This window comes from Pangasianodon hypophthalmus, chromosome 18 (assembly GCF_027358585.1).
Source record: "Pangasianodon hypophthalmus isolate fPanHyp1 chromosome 18, fPanHyp1.pri, whole genome shotgun sequence".
Classification (NCBI taxonomy): domain Eukaryota; kingdom Metazoa; phylum Chordata; class Actinopteri; order Siluriformes; family Pangasiidae; genus Pangasianodon; species Pangasianodon hypophthalmus.
In genome coordinates, this window is record NC_069727.1 from 16,548,073 (window position 1) to 16,569,856 (window position 21,784).

At 39.2% G+C, this 21,784-nt stretch overlaps 1 protein-coding gene across 1 annotated transcript; it reads left to right on the plus strand.

Moving 5' to 3' along the window:
• The first annotated feature begins 4,549 nt into the window (after nt 1–4,549).
• On the plus strand, nt 4,550–13,496 carry ifrd1 (interferon-related developmental regulator 1). The gene is made up of 12 exons (XM_026923312.3): nt 4,550–4,776; nt 6,560–6,673; nt 6,799–6,877; nt 7,034–7,158; nt 7,243–7,400; nt 7,490–7,540; nt 11,072–11,250; nt 11,412–11,520; nt 11,608–11,742; nt 11,834–11,962; nt 12,919–13,014; nt 13,131–13,496. The coding sequence occupies exons 1-12, from the start codon at nt 4,746–4,748 to the stop codon at nt 13,215–13,217; spliced, it is 1,293 nt and encodes a 430-aa protein (XP_026779113.1). The 5' UTR covers nt 4,550–4,745; the 3' UTR covers nt 13,218–13,496.
• Nucleotides 13,497–21,784: the final 8,288 nt, after the last annotated feature.

Genomic DNA, 21,784 nt, shown 5'->3' on the forward strand with positions numbered 1-21,784 from the left:
CCTGAGAAATGGTTTAGGAAGAAATTAGGTACGTGTTAAAATCATCGGAAATATTACTAAAAAAAATTGATCTAATTGGTTTCTATTAAACATTTTCCTATTACGATCTAATGTCGGGAACCAATTTCCAAGAGATATCCATCCATCCATCCATCCATTTTCTGTATCACTTATCCTACACAGGGTCACAGGGAGCCTGGAGCCTTTCCCAGGGGACTCGGGGCACAAGGCAGTGGACACCCTGGATGGAGTGCCAACCCATCACATGGCACAATCACACACATACACTCACACCCATGGACAATTTAGTGATGCTAATCAGCCTACAACACATGTCTTTGGACTGGAGGAGGAAACCAGAGTACCTGGAGGAAACTCTTGAAGCACTTGGAGAACATACAAACTCCATACACACAGGGTGGAGGCGGGAATGGAACACCCAACGCTGGAGGTGCAGGGCAAACATGCTAACCACTAAATAAATGAAATGTTGTATCTTAGAGCAACTCGAGCAACCTGTTTCCTGTTCAAGCACCATCTGTGCCACCGAATCCATCAAGTCAAGTCCATTGAATCAACACACAACAGGTTAACACATGGTCAACATAGTATAAGCTCACTGTAATCCTGTAGGTCACCTGTAAATTCCATTAGAAAGCAATGAAACCTGTAGAAAAAAAACCACAGGTTACCTAAATAAGCGTGATCTTCCATTTTAAAAAAATTTGCTTTTCCCTGGAAAGAAATGATAGGTACTGTACGGTTAAGCTGTCCGAGTTCCTGGGAATCACCATGTGTAAGACCTTTAAGGAAGACTGCAACATTGCCAACAAGATTAGAAAAAATTAGCTCAGGAAGCCAAATGTCTCCTTGTCTATCCTGACCCACTTCTAATTTTTTTGAAAGTATCCTCACTGCATTCTCCTCCATCAGTTCTCATCTTCGCCAAAGCTGGGGTGGGGTGTGTCAGCTGAAAAGATTCCCTCGTTCAGGGCCTTGTGCTTGTCTATTCAAAGGAGCTGGTTCAAGATTACTGTTGTTCAAACAGCACTAAATCCATACATTTTATTGACTGAAAGTTAAGTAAGGAATAAAACACACTGGGCATGTTGGTATAGAAAAATAATCAACAATGGCATACAATGCCCTGAAGCTAATTATTTTCAAATTATAGAACATCTCGAAGTGTTTTATTCCTCTTATAACACAGCAAGAACAACATGGCATATTTTTTTTACCCATTTATAGTTACATATAGACAGCGAAACAGGTTAGTTCCTGTTATCATTTAAGTCGTGAGTCATTCCATTCCCAGCCTCAATTTTTCGATCTCTTGAAGTTTGCTGCAAGAATGCAGCTTTTCAGCCATCTGTCCTGACTCAAACTTTACGTCAGAGCTTTACAATGTACTGACACTGAAGACTCCTTCCAAAGATGCTAAATAAACGGCTCACAAAAACCTTATACCACAACAACAATACCACTGACACCATATCAACAGTTACATGTTTTGTAGATAATATGTAACATGGATGTACTGTAGGTTTTAATCTTTTCCACCAGAAAGCATTTTTGCATTCAACTGGATGCTACGTCTAATATTCTAGGATCTCGCTTATCTTTTATCTTTAGTCTAAGTTACCACACTATGACTTAAATTTCACAGTTATTTGGGCTATATTTGATTTACAACCTACTTACTTCTTTATTCCTTCTGTGCTCTTGCAGTGTCAGCCCCAAAACAACATTTACACCACAAAAAATTAACAATATAATTTATTATAATTATAATGGATATAAAAAAGTCTACACACTCCTGTTAAAATGGCAGGTTTTGTGAATTAAAAGAATGAAACTGCGATAAATCATGTCAGATCTTTTCTCACCTTTAATGTGAAATTGCCAAGTATACAAATAAAGTGAAAAACATTGAGAAATATTTTTAGGGAAAAAAGAAAAATAAAAACTTACAATAACCTTGTTGCATAAGTGTGCACACCTCTAAACTAATACTTCATTGGAGCACCTTTTCATTTTGTTGTCCAAGAGTCTATCAGCATGGTACATCTTGTCTTGGCAATATTTTCTCACTCTTTCTTGCAGAAACATTCTAGATCCATCAAGTTGTAAGGGAATCTCCTGTGCACAGCTCGCTTCAGATCACAGATTTTTAATTGGATTCAGGTCTGGACTCTGGCTAGATCATTCAGAAACATTGATCTTCTTTTGGTTAAGCCGTTCCTTTGTTGATTTGGATGTATGCTTTGGGTCACTGTCATGCTGAAAGGTGAAATCCCTTTTCATCTTCAGCTTACTAGCAGACACTTGAAGGTTTTGCATTAAAATCGACTGGTATTTGTAGCTATTCATGATTCCCTCCACCTTGATAAAAGCCCCAGTTCTGGCTGAAGAAAAGCAGCCCTAAAGCATGATGCTGCCACCACCATGCTTCTTTCGTTCTTTTGGTGATGTGCTTATTTTTGCACCAGTTTTGGAATTATGGAATTATTATACCTTTTGGAATTAGTCTCATCAGACCATAACACATTTTGCCACATAGTTTGGGGTGATTTAGTTGAGCTTGGATGTTTTTTTGTGAGAAAGAGCTTCTGGCTAGCCGCCCTACCACACAGCCCAGACATGTGAAGAATATGAGAGATTGTTGTCACATGCAGAGAGAAATCAGTACTTGTTGGATATTCCTGCAGCTCCTTTAATACTGCTGTTGGTCTCTTGGCAGCCTCCCTGGTAAGGATTTGTCTTGTCCTTTTGTAAATGTTGGAGGGACATCCTGTTCTTGGTGACGTCACTGTGGTGCTCCATTTTCTCCACTTGTTGATGATACAACAAACTTATGCAACCAGGTTAATATAAGATTTTATTTTTCCTATTTTTCCCTAAAATGTTTCTGATTGTTTTTCACTTAATTTTTGTACGTTGTCATTTCACACTGAAGATGGAAAAACTTCTGACAAGACTCATCTTGGTTTCATTTTTTTTTTACATCACAAAAGCCTACCATTTTAACAGGAGTGTGTAGACTTTTTATATCCATTGTATAATTAAGCACTTTTCAATCCTTGCCCTTAGTGGAAGCACAAAATATTACACAGGCCCAAAAAATCCTCCTTTGTCTGAAGGATATATGAATGTTTATAAAATCTTTATATAGTTGCACGTGTTACCAAAGCAAATTCCTGGTACATTGTAGTACTTGGAAATAAAAAGTTTGTGATTCTAATAATGATTCATATAGCTAAAATACTGACAGTGCTCAATCATCTAAAAATGTAATATTAGCTCAAATGATCGGTATTTGCCATCTAAAATTACATGGGTCGGGGTGTGTGTGTGTGTGTGTGTGTGTGTGTGTGTGTGTGTGTGTGTGTGTGAATGGGGACCTATATCAGTGGATGACGCCAGTAAGCAAAACTATAAACAGTACCTGACCCTATCCCTTTTACCCTGCAACTCTTGTCAAATGTCTTTTTTCCTGACTCTGAAGGCATGACATTTCATACTACAACTTCTCTTTAACAAGTATTTAGGTTTATTTGATTTCAGATTTTTGTTTTTGATTCTTCATTACAAATTATCATGTGGTTATACCAAGTATATAAATATCAGTTATATACTAGTAAAAAAAAATATAATAATAAGTGTAGTACACAATAGTACACAAAGTTTGCATAGAAACAGAACAAACAGAAAATAGTCCTTTGTCAGCTGGTGTAATGCTCAACATGATGACGATGCTACCACCACCGATCTTTTGAGACTTGGTGGTGGTAGCATCATGTTGAGCATTACCTTTAGCTTCTTGCTTGGTTGCTTCTCTTATTAATGCCTTTACTTCTTGTCCTTTTGTCAGGTTTTGGAGGGACGTCCTGTTCTTTGTAATGTCACTGTAATGCCCCATTTTCTCCACTTGTTGATGATACAACAAGGTACAACAAATGTTTTGGAAATTCTTTGGTACCCCTCTCTGGATCGATACCTTTTGACAGTAAGATCGCGTATGCTTTGTAAGATTTTTGCAGACTTCAACAGTGGATCGAAACCAAGAAGATGTGAAGCAAATGCTACAGAAACTGCTGATCTTTATTTGGGGTTAATCAGAATCACTTCCCTGAAGACAGCTGTATGATAATTACTTTTAAACATGAGCTTGAATGTGATTGGTTAATTCTGAGCACAGCCACATAACCCATTATAAAAGGGTTTGCACATTAGTGTAAACAAATTATTGTGGGTTTTTTTTTTTCGTTTTTTTCGTAAAACGTTTCTGTTTTTCTACTTGAATGTTCACTTGAATTTGTGTTAGTGTATTTTTATGACCTATTCTTTACTACGTATGTAATTGTAAACGTAGTAGTGTGTGATTTGGACGTAGCCCTTGACAACAACCGGAGTGCTCCAGTGACTGTCCAATCACATTCGAGCAGGCGCATTTACGTCACTTCTGCCTACACCTGATTGGTCAGTTGGGTATCTGGGGCCACGTGAGAGACGTCCCTGTTACGCGTCAGCCGTATAAAAGGATTTCCCGGCGCTGTTGTCACGCAGCCCTAGTTTTTACAGGGAAAATGTATCGCTCTCGTTCACAGGCTTTCATCGGAATCGCTTTTAATTCTTTACTTTTCACGGCGCCATTGGAAGATTTTCAGTTTAATCGACGTTATAGTAAAAACTGGTCGTGTATTGGGTGATTTTAGGTTTAAATCTAGTATATTTATACAACAACAATGCCCAAATCCAAGAAGAGGAACAGCAAAGGTAAGCGAACTCGGAGTGTCTGGAATTGGCCGGTTGTTTTGGCGTGTTGCCCGAATGTCGCAAATGTTCATGGGATTTGTAGTTCTGTTGCGTCACTACAACAGTTAAACCTTGCCATGCAGCAGGTCCAGTAGAACTACAACACCCATGATAACCTCTTCTCACTGACATGTTGGCAAATTGTTGGCTCGTAAACGTTAAACAAAAGAATTTTTTACCCTAAAGATAGTGTTTATAGTTTGGAATGCTGATAAATTGGAAACTATTGCTATTTTTTCCCCGGTAATATTCAAATAAGGGTAGTACCGAGCTAGCATAGATAAGGTTTGCTAACTAGCTTGCTAATACGCCTCGGGCTACAGTCATGTAAATACACTGTATACACTTGGTCCGGCTGGTGGTCGCTACTTTAAGTAATAGCCTGTAAAATTCGACGCAGAACTTTTTAAAGATGGTTTCTTTAGATGAAGAAAACTATATTGGATAACTAGCGTGCTCCGTGTTGGCCTTTTTAGCTTTCAGCCTGCGTAACCCAGTCTGTTCACGGAAGCTAGTGACCAAGCCAGGAAGCTGTGCGTGTTGTTTTATACAGGCCTTATCCTGCTCTTATCCTGTCCTTATCCTGTCCTTATCCTGTCCTCTCATTCATTCATTCATTCATCTTCAGTACCTGCTTTATTCTGGTCCAGGTTGTGGTGGTTAGGGAACCTATTCCTGGAACACAGGGTCTGTATCACAGGGCAAAACACACACTCACACACAGTCACCATTTCATTCACATCTAGGGGCAGTTCAGCAAAGCCAGTCAACATCCTGGTATTTGTTTATTTTTTTTTAATTATTTTTGGGAGGAAACCAGAAGGGACACAAAGTGTCTTAGTGGTTATAACTGCTGCCTCGCATCTCCAGGTTTGGGGGTTCGATTCCTGCCTGGAGTTTGCATATTCTCCCCATGCTTTGGGGGTTTCCTCTGGGTACTCCAGTTTCCTCCATCAGTCTAAAAACATGTGCTGTAGGCTGACTGGCATCTCTAAATTGTCTGTAGTGTGTGTGTGTGTGTGTGTGTGTGTGTGTGTGTTCGTTCGTCCAGGGTGTCCCCTGCCTTGTGCCCAGAGTCCTGTGGAAAAGGCTCCAGGCTCCCTGTGACCCTGTGTAGGATAATCAGTACAGAAAATGGATGGATGGAGGAAACCAGAGAACTGAGCTGAAATCCCACAACAAACTTCACACAGAGTGCAACTCGAGCTCAGGATCAAATCAGGCCCCCAGGAGCTCTTTCTGGTGGAAACTTGACCCCCTACAGCGGCACCATGCCACCTGCTGTTCTTTTACTAAAGCTGAACTGTGTTATTACTTGGGAATGTTTTCATTTTTGCTTAACCAAAGCTGGCTAGCTACTGTAGTCTGGCTCTGTCTCTGTGTGACAAGTTTTATTTATTTTTTTCCCCTTCCTCACTGTGTTATTGCAGTGGAAAGAGTTTTATCTACATTCTAATTGCCACCTAGCACAGTGTCCTTGACATGACCAATGTAATGCCAAGCATTTTCTTCCCCACACACATGCACGTGCACACACACACACACACACACACACACACACACACACACACACACACACACACACACACACCTGCATTTGAAGAGATATCAGCATGAACAGTATATCAGCCTTATCACCTGCTGTTACTGATCATGTGGTCAAAGGTTTTTCTGAGTTTGTTTTTCAAACCGCTCCTGCATGCATCTTGCTCAGTTCACTGTGGGAACTTGATTTGTTTTGCAGGTGTCCCAGGAGGACAGCATGGAGCTGTGCAGCCTTTCAGCGACGAGGACGCTTCAGTTGAGACGCTCAGCCACTGCAGCAGCTTTAGTGATGCCACCAGTGTGGCAGAGGAAGGTGGCTGTGTTTCTGTATAAATCCACACACGAGTTTTGAGTCACTGTGCAGCTGATATGACTGTAAAACGTACCATTACCAATCATTAAAATGACTGAATTGTGATCTTTTATCTGGACTGGCAGGGGGAGAGGCTGAGGTTGCAGCTCAAGATGATTTTGAATTCAAGCTGAAGGTTTACATTGATTCCACAGTTGATAAAAGGTTTGTGTCAGTCACGCTTCTTGGTCTAACAACATGTATATGGTCTAACAACATTGTTCACTGAGAGGTCTTTCACTTTAAATGTCTCAATAGTGCATTGATCCAGTGCTCTGAATAGCATTGTTTTTGTTTGTTTTTTTTTTTTTCTTTTTCCAGTGCTAAAACCAGGCAAGGTGCCCTTGATGGATTGAAGACTGCCATGGCAACCAAAATCCTGCACGAGTTTATTTTGGAGAGGAGGATGACCATCACAGACAGCATTGAACGCTGCTTGAAAAAAGGTTTATAACCAGCACATTTAAAGACACCATTGCGTAGGTGAATGCTGGCAGTGAACCTGAACTTGTTAGCCTTCCTGTGCTTAGGTAAAGGAGAGGAGCAGCGTGCAGCCGCCTCACTGGCGTGCCTCCTGTGCATTCAGCTGGGTTCAGGGATCGAGAGTGAGGAGGTGTTTAAGACCCTCAAACCTATATTTAAGACCATCCTGACTGATGGATCAGCAAACATCCAGGCCAGACAGGCTGTGAGTAGCAGATCAGATGTCTAATCTGTTAGGGGTCATTTCTACTGCTCACCTTAAGTATTTATTGTAATCTTTTGCTCTCTGTGCAGTGTGCAACGAGTCTGGGCCTCTGCACACTGGTAGCAGAAGACGATATCTTGGTAAGTGCTGGATTTTGCGTTTGCAATGTTATGTGCTGTTATTAATACTGCGATTAAACTCCCAATGCATTCTTCAACTAATAGTGCCACTAGATGACTTGTGTACAACGTTAACCACTTTGTTATAACATGTTAAAACAACCAGTGGTCTCTTACTGTCAGAGTAAAACCACACACAGACGAGTAAGTGATTTAGCTCTAGGTCAGGAGACATCAGCCTATAGTTCAGAGTATTTCAGCAGACCTAAATAATCACTTGAAGGGATAGTTCACCCAAAAATAAGAAATTCTGTCATCATTTACTCAACTACCCACCCTCATGTCATTCTCATGATGCAACCGGACTTGGAAGCACTGCACTGTTTACAGCAGAGGAAGAGGGACGCCGTATGCAAGCTTTGTTCGCTACATTCTAAGTTGACTTTGCTTTAGGTTTTGGTTTATTTTTCAAAATGGTGCTAACGTGTGCATTTATGTGTTTCCTTGAACAACTTCCTCTCCTGTACACAGTGCAGCGCTTCCAGGGCCGGTTGTATCGTGAGAACGTTCGCTCTCGCGTCAACGCAACACGCACGCGTCATGGTTCTCTCGTGAACGCGTGTCGGAAATCTATGCGGGAGTGAAGTTATTTTGTGAATAAAGACTTAATTTTAGTTTTTTTGCATACACAGCATTCGTATCGCTTCATAAAAATGGGATTAAACCACTGGAGTCACATGGATTACTTTTACGATGCCTTTTTGTTCTGGTTACATGGACTGTCAATGGAGGGACAGAAATCTCCCAGGTTTCATTAAAAATATCTTCATTTGTGTTCCGAAGATGAAAAGTCTTATGGGGTTGGAATGACATGAGGATGAATAGTTGATGACAGAATTTTCATTTTTGGGTGAACTATCCCTTTAAATACTGTAGGAGGAGTTTAGCAATTCTAGTTTTCTAAACACGAACCAGTTTGCTTCTGTAGCAGATTCTCTGTTGTGGCTTTTCAAATCACGTGCGTTTTATGTAAATTATTTAGCTGAAGGCAGCTTGTTAGTCTCGCCTTGTAGCTAGTCTCTACAGACACTGGGTGAGAAAAGGAAAGAGCTCTCACAGACTTTCATAGATATTTCTTCTCATTTACCTACTCTGGTATGATTAGTGGCTTTAGGACTAAAATATAAGATTATTATCTTAGTCTGCTGCTCTCCTATGACCGAGGACGGAAGTAGGTGCAGCCGAAGGTTAAATACATGTTTTAACTTGAATATCTGACCCCAATCGCATTTAATTATCTGTGTCTAATTTATAATAAGTTAACTTAATGCAACTGATTCCAAACAATAATTTTTTACTTGGTGAAAATAATAAATGGGTTTATTGTACCAAAGACTAGGGCTGTCACTATCGATTATTTTATTTAATATATTTATCTGGTTATTATTTTGAGGATTAATCGAGTAATCAGATTTTTCTAAGTTCACAGTAAAAACAGAACTAAGTGAACAATAAGTTCACTTTAGATCATTTAATCTTGCCAAACTATATATAATTTGAAAGGTTCTTCAACTCGATATTTGATATCTGACCACTGTTTTATGATAGAAATGCTGCAGTGATTATAACTGTAGAAAGCGGGCGTTATGACCTTATTATGAAACACATTTGGGGGAAAAATACTTACGTATTCACCTGATTACTTCACATTTGGTCAGAGCTTATCATTTCTATCTACTTTCTATTAAATTGTGGTGAAAAACTTTCATAATGCCATGCGAATATACATATCGCACACATCATTTTCAGGCTTGTGCTTAAAACAAAAAAAGCAAGTTACGATTATTCAAAATTATTCAAATCCATCAAGTAGTGAACTTGGCGTGCTGCCTCGCAGCAGATCTGTGAAACATGGATGTCACCTTTTCAGGTGCTGCAGAATTGTAGATGTGCTGTTATGGTATTTGCGCTCATTTTTGCAGTGACTGCAGACAACAGCGTTGTTTTTCACATCTAATGTAAAGCGCTCCCGCACGGCTCACATTCATTGGCCCTTGTCTGTGCATTGCTGTGCCTCCGCCATTTTGCTGAATCCTCAAAACGGTAAATTGTAATCGAGGATTTTTTAAAACTTAGTACTCTGATTTAATCAAGTAATCGTGACAGCCCTACAAAAGACAAATACACAATGTACAGAAAGTAAATATAACAAGAACTTTTAGTCAATGGACAGAGTTGTGCATAGAATGCTTGATGATAAATGCATCTCTTGCCATTGTATAATTTTTACCTTAAAAATTATAAATTATTATTGTATAATTGTACCTTTTTATACTTCTCAGCCTCTTTGAATTGTAATGACCAGAGACACGATGTATTTTATGGCAGGGTGAACCCCTAGTTGGGTAGCTCCCCCTATGGTGGTGTATGTTAATTAAGTCTTTGGAACAATAGGAAAAGGTCTCCCTGTGTGTGTGTGTGTGTGTGTGTGTGTGTGTGTGTGTGTGTGGATAGAACACCCATTGCAAAAATATAAAATCATGTACTATAAGTGTTATTTTCTAATCTTATGATACTCACCATGAAATATGGATTAGATTTGGTACCAAACATGCCCTGAGGAATATTTCAGTTGAACATAGTTTAGTTCACATTCCTGATCATTTTAATCTGACTAGTTCAGCAAATTCTTACTGCCACAATTTATAAATTTACTACAGTGACCACATGACTTTTTATTTATTTAAAAAAAAAAAGCCACTTATGAACAACAGAATGTTTAAAGACAAATAGACAGTAAAGCATGCGTTTATTCTCCGTTACCTAATTCAAAACGGATGTCTCGTACGTCTCTCATCTGTTCAGAGTCAGTGGCGTTAGTCTAAAGCAGTAACATGAAGCACCACTCTGAAACAAAACATAACCATTTTGATTTTCTGTTTATAAATAGCTAAGAACTGATCACTAACGGTTAAGCATTAAAATGTTGCTGTTACCTTCAGTCTTGTTATTTATTTAGTACCCAAACCTTTTCTCTAGCTGTAAACTATTTCAATATTGAGCAAAACAGTGACGGAACAAACTAATTTTTATCATTAGAAGTCAACAGAAAGCAGACTAATGCTGACTAGATGTGAATGAGTGGTTTTGCCACTACAGCATTTGAACACAAACAGAAAAAACATGAAAGGGAAATTGGTGATTTTTAATACACAAGAATTTCATGTTGGCCAATTGTGATCTTGAATGAAATGTTTAATTGTGCAGGCTTATTATTATTATTATTATTACATTCCTATTAATGCTTGGTGTTTCTGAGAATTTTAAATGTGGCACTGCTGTTTTGCTGGTGTGTTCTAGCTTAAACCTCAGCAAACAAAAATAGTGAGTGTTTTGAGAGTTCAGATACTGAGCGATACTATAAAGGAATACAACTCATTCTATACAAGCCCAGAGAAAGCATCCTGTTTTGCTAAGTCTCTGATTCGTTGTATGGCTGTAGAGTTGATGTGTGTGCTTTTTTTTTCTTTCTTTTTTTTTTTTTTTCTCTAGGACATTTATGCCACCATGGAGTGTTTTGAGAGCCTTTTCACTCGCTCGTATGTGCGTGAGGATGGCAGCAGGCCCTCCCTGAGCCCTTCGACTGTTCAGCTCCACACCAACGCGCTGCTCTCCTGGGCTCTGCTGCTGACCATCTGCAGTGGCAGCCACATGACTGCCATCATCCACAAGTACATAGCTGACATGCTCTAAGCCTTTTGCAATTGCTTATTTTTAAAAGGTAAAATGGCGTTTAAAGAAGCTGAGTTGTAGTAAAGGCAAAGTTGATCTGGCATCGTGCTGGACTTCAGTCCTGCAAAAGTCTTCAGTGCTGTGACGTGTTCTGTTTTAGACATCTGGCCAAGCTGCCACGGCTGCTGGAGAGCGAGGATGTTAACATGCGCATTGCGGCCGGGGAGACCATCGCGCTGCTGTTTGAGCTCGCTAGAGATGTTGACGCAGTGAGTTTTGATTTTTATTACTCTTTAAAGGCAGCATGCTGTGTGATGTAATAATTTCTTGAATCGCTAATCTGTAAAACCTTCCAGGACTTTGACTGTGAAGACTGTGATCTGCTGTGCAGCAAACTGAGCGCTCTGGCCACTGACTGCAATAAACACCGTGCCAAGAATGACAAGAGGAAGCAGAGGTCTGTCTTCAGGGATGTGCTAAAAGCCGTGCAGGTGAGGAACTGGTGCAGAGGACGTTTTATGAAAACAGACGTGCAACTGATGAGAAGTGGTGGCCTAATGGAGCTCTTCTGTATGAGAGCAGGATGGAGAGTTTGAGACGGAGACGATACGGTTCGGTACAGAGCGCATGGTCATTGACAGCTGGGTGAGGAAGAGAACCTACGATGCCTTCCGAGAGTTTGTGGGCTCTGGCATGAACTACCACCTACAGGTATACATCATTTTACAATTTTAGACTATACATTCATTTTGATGGGTCAGAAGGTGTTGCTTAATTTCCTTTAACAGCTCTGAGAGCAGTGGATTATACAGTATTAATGCGCTCCTTCTAATACGTTATTGTTTCTATAGAAACCGCTTATTCAGAGGGACTTGTACGATGATCGCTCCACATAAACAGATTAAAAACTTTGTCTCCTCACTGAAAACTTTACTTCATCAGTCACAATCAGCCTGTTAAATGCATCATGCGGACCTGCTGTTGATTTTTCTATAACTGCACACCCTGTCATGTTTTATTCCTCACATAATGTGTCCTCAAATTGGTACTCGAGTAGTTGTAAGTAGTTGTTAATTTTCAGCAGGCACTTGCTGGCATTGCTCTCTTTCCCAGGCAGAATCACAAAATGCTGGTGAATTGGGAATATAGTGCACTGTGTGTGTTCTTAAATGCCCTCCCTGTAGTCTATGTAGTGTGCATATATATAATTGAATAGGAAGATATTTTAGGATTTGCCCAAACTGTGTTTAGAGGCTTTAAAAAATATTCCTGTGTAAAGGCAAGCTGAAGATGGTACATTACATGCCTCCCATGTAGTGCAAAAACATTTGAAATTCATCTAAATAGCAGTGACATGAGAATTTAAAGCTTGTTATTTACCCAGAACAAAGCTTATAGTGATTGATTTCTTTAATGAGTGCATTTGAATTTTGAATCTTGAGTAATTAAAATGTGATTGTAGTTTAACAGACCTATTGTCTAGTTAGTAAGTGAAGGTGATTGGACTTGAGGTATAATCTTGCCACTTGAGTCACAGTGAGTCACAAAGCATCTTCAGAATTAAACCATGAGTCCAGTCACTTTTGATTTGCGAGAACCAGATCACTCGTATGACCTAGATGACCAGAAAATCACTGACTCTTTCTAATACTCTGAACTTGTGTTAGGCAAATGAGTTCATTAGAGACGTGTTTGGACTGGGACCAGCCCTGCTGATTGATTCTGCTGCCCTGAAAGCTATGAAGAGTTCCCGATTGGAGAGGGTAGGCCAGAACCCTCCACAAACAGCACTTTTGTGTAACCACTTTTGCAAACTTGAATTGTATAAAATGGTTAAGTGGGCACTAATCTTTTTCTTCTGTTTTTTTTTTTTTCCCAGCACTTCTATAACGCTGCTGCATTCAAGGCTCGTACCAAGGCCAGAAACCGATTTCGTGACAAGAGGGTGGATGTGGGTGAATTTTAGGGTCCTGCTTTATTCATTAACCATGTAATCCTTATTTGGGTCCAGTGTTTTGCTGTTGTGTCTCCTCTTCCCATATTTATATCATTATTACTAGCAAGGATATTTTAATGAATATGAATTTGTGTGTTCACTTCTGGCCATTTTGTGTACATGGCCATTTTTTTGAAATGTTGTGTAAATTGTAGAATTATGAGCCTGGATCTATTACATATACCACATCAAAAACGTGTTTTTGCCAAGTGATGTGACTGTGATAAAATAAATTTATTAGAAATGTAATTGTGCGTAAAGGCTGATTTAATCTCTGGAGAGGAAGTAAAAGTTTCTAACCAAGTTTCTTAATTCTAATCAATAAAATACCTTAATGGATCTTTTTAGTAAGGAATCTGCAGAGGTGCCACTGCTAACATCTACGACTTGGATATAGCATTTATGATTTTTCAACTTTTTGCTATGGTGATTAGAGAAACACCTGAAAACTGTTTTTTCTTTCAGATAAAGCAGCAATCAGATCAAATGCAAATAAAATGTCCCCAGCAGGAAAAAAAAAAAAACACACTATCTAGTTGTGTGGGAGTGTTTTTTCCTCCCCTCATGAATTCATGAGACTTGGTTTTGTGAGCCAGTGGAAAATAAGTAAGAGGAACTGTGGTCTTTGGTCAGTAAAAATGGAGGAGCTGTGTTTGCTTTCACTGTTTGCTTACAGTTGCTTGGCACACAACTGTGGAAAAATCCCATCTCATCCACAGAAATGCACTTTTTTTTTCCTTCTCCTCTCGCTCTCTGCCTGCTAGGATTTTCTTGATGGTAATATTGGCACTTCTGAATCAAAAGAATTCTCAAGTTAAGCAGAAGGGAGTGAGTGACCTCAGTTGTTATGGGTCACATACATTTTATACATTTTATACATATTTGAAAGAATTGTCATTGATTGGCTGATGCAGTATGGGCCTGCATAGTAAACTCGAATTAAATCCCAAATCATAGCCACAACTGAATGATATAAAATGAAAAGTTGCTGATTGTGTACATGAAAACAAATCAGATTGTGCTGCATGTATAGGCTGACATCTTAAATTTATCAGAGGATACTAATCCTATCTATTAGTTGTCTAAACCCTAGAGTAGCCATGGCTTTGTATGAGGCATCTAAATGAAACCAAAAGCTAGAGATAAGAGTTATTTCCAGATCAGCTGCTCTGCATGACTGTACTGCAGTTTTTCCTGGGTGGAAAGTTTTCAAACCCTTGAGCTTGTGAATTTGCATTGCGTCTCTAGTACAGTCTAATGCAAAAAGTACCTTTAGTACAAAATGAAAACAAATATAGTTTGTACCAGCATGACATTTATTTCCTTCATTATCATAACTAATAAAAATAGTCTATTTTAAGATATTAATAGTAAAAAAATATTCAAATACCAGTTCAAAGGTTTGCATCTCTCTTTGTGACTGTGATATTAATATTCTCTAATAACTTGTTTGCCTACCCTTTGCCTTTATATCTGTTGCGAACCTGTTTGCTATTCTCTAAGCGGAGTTTGGATTCTCTCAGCTGTAATATTCTCCTTAATCCTAACTGCCAGATGTCGGATCACGGCTGTGGACTGAGAGGGTCATAGCCAACTTTTTTCTATTTTTCTATTTTCTTTCTATTTGTCGGTTTCAAATTCTAAACGCTGTAAAGAAATTCTAACACAGAGGTACATTTTCTCCCCCTTTTTCACCACAGAAGTATATGCACATAACTGTATCTTTGCCACACACTACCTCCATTGCAACATTTTAGGATTGTTTGTGATTTGACAGGAGTTCCCTGGACTACACGTAGGGAGCTCGTTTTAGCCCTAAAGTGCTCTGTGCTCTTAGGCTGAAACAGCAGGAGTATTTGCTAAATTACCCAGATGGAAACTTCTCTAGAATTTTTCGTGGCCTCAGGTTTATTAAGAGGTTTTGAACAGAGAAATGTTACTGGACTGCTTTCCCTTGAGCATTTTGTTCCCTCTGTTTTATTAACATGATGCAAAAGTTTACATTTGCACACATTTAATCCCTGTGTGTGTGGAAACTTTAAATAGAAACCCGCCTGCATGCCACACTGAACACAAACATCCAATACTGTAGACAGTTAATCAGTTCTGCCAGTTACAGCTGACAGAATTTATAGATCTGAGTAATCACAATTTACACAAGCTACACACCTGAACATCACACACATTTGTGGGTCTTCCCCAAACTGTTGCCACAAAGCTTGAAACACACAATTGTACAGAATGTCTTTGTATGCTGTAGCATTACAATTTCCTTTCACTGGAACTGCGAGACCAAAACCTGTTCCAGCACGACAATGCCCCTGTGCACAAAGCGAGCTCCATGAAGACATGGTGTGTTAAGTTTGATGTGGAAGAACTCGAGTGTCCTGCACAGAGCCCTGACCTCAACCCCACTGAACACCATTGGGACGAACTGGAACGCTGACTGAACCCCAGACCTCCTCACTAATGCTCTTGTAGCTGAATGATCACAAATCCCCACAGTCACGCTCCAAAATCTAGTGGAAAGCCTTCCCAGAAGAGGCTGTTATAACAGCAAAGAGGGGACCAACTCTGCACATGCACATGGTTTTAGAATGGGCACAAATGTGTGTGATAATCAGGTGTCCACATACTTTTGGCTATATAGTCTATGATCTCAGCACCGGCCATGTGGAGCTCCTGCATCCTGTATGGTGGCTGAGTTATTATGCTCTATTGAGTTCTGGGCAGCAGTTTTGGAAAATTGACACCAAGCCATGGCTGGATTTAGTATTACTAAATACACAGGCACATTGAGGGCAAATCCGTAATGCTGCTGAGGATCATTTGTAACTCCTTCAAATGAACTGAGTGGGAAAATTAGGACTGCAGACCCGCTCATATATTTAAAAATATAATGACAAAAAATACAATGGCCCATTTAAAAATAAAATGACTATCTAAGTTGCATTATTTATGAAATATTTTTTGGTGTACGCATTGCATAAATTATACATAATGCTTCAGTAAAGAAAAAAAATTAATAGGCTTTTCTTAATGGTCCTATTTTTTTTTTTAGGAAAAATAATCAGATTGAATTTCTAGTGAGAGTATGTCTTATTGCATTCTAGGTGCATTCCTGGCAGGTATTAACTTTGAATATGGGTGCATTATATAAACCCATTAAGGGTTGCATTATTTTAAACAGTATTTGTTACTGCTTGCTTTTTCTGTCCTTTTAAATAGGACTACTGCAAGCAATTTTTCATGATGGGAGATGACATTAAAGCTGTGAATTTATTATTGAAGGTGAAAGGGCACCTTGGAATTGGACATGGCACTCTGCACTTTATAGGTTTGCATTCAAGCACAAGCCCATTTTGTGCAGGCTAAATGCTCATAGCTGTTATTTCCGAGTGAGTGTGAAAGAGTGTCGCAAGGGCACAGCTGTCCGCCAGACAAATGCAGAGCGACGGGAACAGCCATCAAATACTCCGGTCAAAGCACTAACAAGGCCACGGCTACCTGGCAGCATCCCAGCATTTCCTGTGCTTGTGTACAGCAAGGGTTCAGTCTGGCCACTTTCATGTGTAGGCAATGTTTATTACAACTGATCCTCTAGTCTAATTTATAATCCATCATACTAGACAGCTTATTATTAACCGGTTGCAGATCATGGAATAAATCTAATTTAAAAAAAACTGGATCATATTAGTAAATAAGTCTTATGTCCATGTGGTTAAGCTTTTTTTTTTTTTTTTTTTTTTTGCCAAGGACCTGTAAAGGATGTTGTCATTTTACTGGTTAAAGTCAAGGTCCAAATAGTGAGCAGAATTCCTTCTGTTGTCATGCACATTTACTTTCCTATGTCATACATTTTGACACTTAAATATGTTCTGCTGGCACATGGTTAGGTTTTATGCACTCAAAATAAAAAAAAAAACACTTTTTGTGTCTCCTTCTCAAATTCACTCCTATCTTTCATAAACTTAAAAAAAAAAATCTGTTCTCAAATTTTCTGTGTAAATACACTGCCAAATGTTGTCACCCAGAATGTGTATGTGTTTAACCAATGAAATAGTAGACCTATTCATTGACACACAACACTATACGTTTCTTAGCTTTCAAAAAAGAGCTCTCAGAAGAGAGCTAAGAGAGGAGATCATCTTGCATTTACATTTACATTTACATTTATAAATAAATCTTGCATGGCCAATAGTGCATGCTGAGAAATTTAAGAGCCGGCTTGGGAGCTCTAAGCATGTGCTTATAGAAAGAAATGGCTATGAATACCAATATTATATTCATATAAGGAAGGAAATCTTGGTTAGAATGTAAAGTATGTCGTAGAGTCTGCAACATCTAAAAGTACAGCACAGCAATTAGTCATGACTCAGACTTGATATTTGTCTAACCAAGCTGGATTTAGAGCGATTTTATTTAATGTGACAGACACAAACAGTGTAAAGTGTATATAACATGAATAAGAATATAGAAATTCTCGTTTGTAAGGGTAAAGATTAGTATAGATAATTAGAATTTTTCACAAGCAAGCCTTCCGTAAGGACATTCCCATAATTTAGGATGACGTACCCAATATCTAATATACAGAAAAACCATAGCAACACTATTACTTTTGCTAAAGCTAATCAAAACCCCTGAAATATGGGTTTATGGCTATAAGTGCTTTAGGTGAAAATGTCCATAGACAAGGTTACAATATTTTTATACTTAACTTTGTAACTGGCAGAACTCCAGGTCTATCAATTTAAATTTTGCTTTCGGCTAAGAATCCCGAAGACCAATAAGCTAAGACACTGCCAGAAACAGGAGTTAATACATACATAAGTAAATAGTAAGGCTTTGTTTTCAAGTGCATGTGTTCAATTAAGTGCTTCTGAAGAACATAAGCCCTCAATATGTTTGAAGAGAGCAAGTGACTTAGCAGTACAGACAAGGAAGGTTCACACCATCGCCTGGGGGCCAGACCAGTCTCGATGTTTGTCTTCCTTGTGTTTTGAAGTGAGATGAGTCAAGCTGAGCTGTAACTGTTGTTCCAAGATAGTTGACTGGTCCTACCAAATATGGTGTATTTGGATAATTTTCTGGCTCTGTACGCAAGCATCAGAGTTTTAACCCTAATTCTGCAGTGACAGGAAACCAGTCACATAGGTGAACATACCTAGGCGAAGATAATTTGAAGATACTTGGGTTACTGCTTTGTTGATCAGTTGTATGGACCTAATGGAACATCAATGATGACCAGCCAAGAGAAAGTTGTAGAAGTCAATACTCAAGACAATTGGGGACTAAGAGTGAAGAAGTGGTAACTAGTCAATCAACATCTCACAGTAACTAGTCAGTCAGCATCTCACAGTGGTTTTATGTCTTGTCTGAAGGCGTGATCAGGAAATTCTCAAAGACAGCAAGATTAAGGCATGGCCTTGCATTTTCAGGAATATACAGCTTAGTCTCACTGGAATTCAGCTTTAGGTGATGAGATTCCATCCATGATGAGATAGCTGCTGGACATACCAAGATCTAGCGTAGCAAGCAGGATCTCTGCTGGTGAGGATAGAAGGTTCCAAGCCAGTGGTTCCAAGCTGCTGAAAATGGACAGGAGGATATTACGGTTTGACGACAGACTGGTTAGGATCCTGGGGCTTGTGCGTATGAATATTAGTAGGTAGAAATAGATAGAAATGTACAAAAAGTAAAACCTGAAAAAAACAACAGACTCTCTCCAGCAGGTGTTTGTACACTCCGTTTTCCATAAATCATCCAGAATGGCCTGCTTCCTGCCTGCCTGCTTTCTCTCTCCTAGCATGTGGCCGACACTGTGTCCCGCCAGCATGAAAGATTGATAGAGAGATCACAGGCACTTTGTTAGAGAGTCTTCCTTTGGCCTCAGATGCCCAGACTGCACTGTTTATGACTACCAGCCTCACAAGCTGCAGTCGCTAATACATACAGAACCAAGACACCATGCTGTGCTCATCTCTTACTCACAGCAATGACATGATTTCTAGTGTGCTGGGAAGATACAGTGTAATTTAGCAACAGACAAACTAAAGCCGCCCCTAGCTCTCCTTGCTCAGTGTCTTTAAACGAGACAGTACATAGCGCCACACGCATTTCACCTGTTTGTTCACTGTGTTCCCGAGGGATGGGAGGAAATAGGCCACCTGTTTTTTGTCACATGCTCAGTGATATTTAAAGTTATTCTACACAACAGCAAATATGAAAGAGGTTTATATTCTAATCCACCAGCAATGATCAGATCAAGGGATTTATCTCAACTTATTATGTAACCTAGTGCAAAAACCCAACGCAAAAAGGATGATGATTTATCCAAGTTTAAATTCCAATCACAAGTGCATTCAACCAGCAAGTGGAAAAAGTTTTTTTGTCTTTAATATTCATACATATTTGCCCAGATCTGAGATTTTATTACTTTTTTAGAGCACATTATAATGTTAATACCATGAGTAAAATGGTGCGCTATTAAGCCTGTCGCCATTATGAAATTGTGGCTGATGATTAACCATTGTACACAAAGGCATTTCATTATTTAATTGTCTTTTCTGTTGACTAGTTATGCCTACTGTATATCACTATCATAATATAAGCATGACAACTGCAAGTAATGTACATACACAGCCATTTAGTAACACTGAACATAGTCTTAAGACTATAGCACAATAATTTAAAATGTAATAGTTTAAAGCCTTTGAGTGTAATGATTATAATATGATGGTACAGTGGTTTAATTATATCAAGAATACTCAATATATCAAGGTTCTCATTGTGATTCACAATGTCGGTGAAAATCACAACCCACCATTGTCAAACATATTTATTATTGAATTCTTATAGTTCTTATTTAAGTGATGACTGAACAGGTTTAATGTAAACCTCAATAACTCAAAAACAAGTCATAATGTCTACCTGGACCTAATGTGTTTATACACACACACCCACCCACACACACACACACACACACACATATATACTGTATATATATATATATATATATATATATATATATATATATATATATATATATATATACATACAGTCAGGTCCATAAATATTGGGACATCGACACAATTCTAACATTTTTGGCTCTATATACCACCACAATGGATTTCAAATGAAACTAAATGAAAATAATTTGAGGGTATTTACATCCAAATCAGGTGAACGGTGTAGGAATTACAACAGTTTGCATACGTGCCTCCCACTTTTTAAGGGACCAAAACTTATGGGACAATTGGCTTCTCAGCTGTTCCATGGCCAGGTGTGTGTTATTCCCTCATTATCCCAATTACAATGAGCAGATAAAAGGTCCAGAGTTCATTTCAAGTGTGCTATTTGCATTTGGAATCTGTTGCTGTCAACTCTCAAGATGAGATCCAAAGAGCTGTCACTATCAGTGAAGCAAGCCATCATTAGGCTGAAAAAACAAAACAAACCCATCAGAGAGATAGCAAAAACATTAGGCGTGGCCAAAACAACTGTTTGGAACATTCTTAAAAAGAAGGAACGCACCGGTGAGCTCAGCAACACCAAAAGACCCGGAAGACCACGGAAAACAACTGTGGTGGATGACCGAAGAATTCTTTCCCTGGTGAAGAAAACACCCTTCACAACAGTTGGCCAGATCAAGAACACTCTCCAGGAGGTAGGTGTATGTGTGTCAAAGTCAACAATCAAGAGAAGACTTCACCAGAGTGAATACAGAGGGTTCACCACAAGATGTAAACCATTGGTGAGCCTCAAAAACAGGAAGGCCAGATTAGAGTTTGCCAAACGACATCTAAAAAAGCCTTCACAGTTCTGGAACAACATCCTATGGACAGATGAGACCAAGATCAACTTGTACCAGAGTGATGGGAAGAGAAGAGTATGGAGAAGAAACGGAACTGCTCATGATCCTAAGCATACCACCTCATCAGTGAAGCATGGTGGTGGTAGTGTCATGGCGTGGGCATGTATGGCTGCCAATGGAACTGGTTCTCTTGTATTTATTGATGATGTGACTGCTGACAAAAGCAGCAGAATGAATTCTAAAGTGTTTCGGGCAATATTATCTGCTCATATTCAGCCAAATGCTTCAGAACTCACTGGACGGCGCTTCACAGTGCAGATGGACAATGACCCAAAGCATACTGCAAAAGCAACCAAAGAGTTTTTGAAGGGAAAGAAGTGGACTGTTATGCAATGGCCAAGTCAATCACCTGACCTGAATCCGATTGAGCATGCATTTCACTTGCTGAAGACAAAACTGAAGGGAAAATGCCCCAAGAACAAGCAGGAACTGAAGACAGTTGCAGTAGAGGCCTGGCAGAGCATCACCAGGGATGAAACCCAGCATCTGGTGATGTCTATGCGTTCCAGACTTCGGGCTGTAATTGACTGCAAAGGATTTGCAACCAAGTATTAAAAAGTGAAAGTTTGATTTATGATTATTATTCTGTCCCATTACTTTTGGTCCCTTAACAAGTGGGAGGCACATATGCAAACTGTTGTAATTCCTACACCGTTCACCTGAT

Excerpts from the sequence above, each read along its gene's own strand:
- ifrd1 (XM_026923312.3), top strand. The coding sequence starts at position 4,746 with ATGCCCAAATCCAAGAAGAGGAACAGCAAAG. Across the intron at positions 6,878-7,033 it reads GATTCCACAGTTGATAAAAG|TGCTAAAACCAGGCAAGGTG; the intron begins GTTTGTGTCAGT and ends TTCTTTTTCCAG. Across the intron at positions 13,015-13,130 it reads AGAGTTCCCGATTGGAGAGG|CACTTCTATAACGCTGCTGC; the intron begins GTAGGCCAGAAC and ends TTTTTTTCCCAG.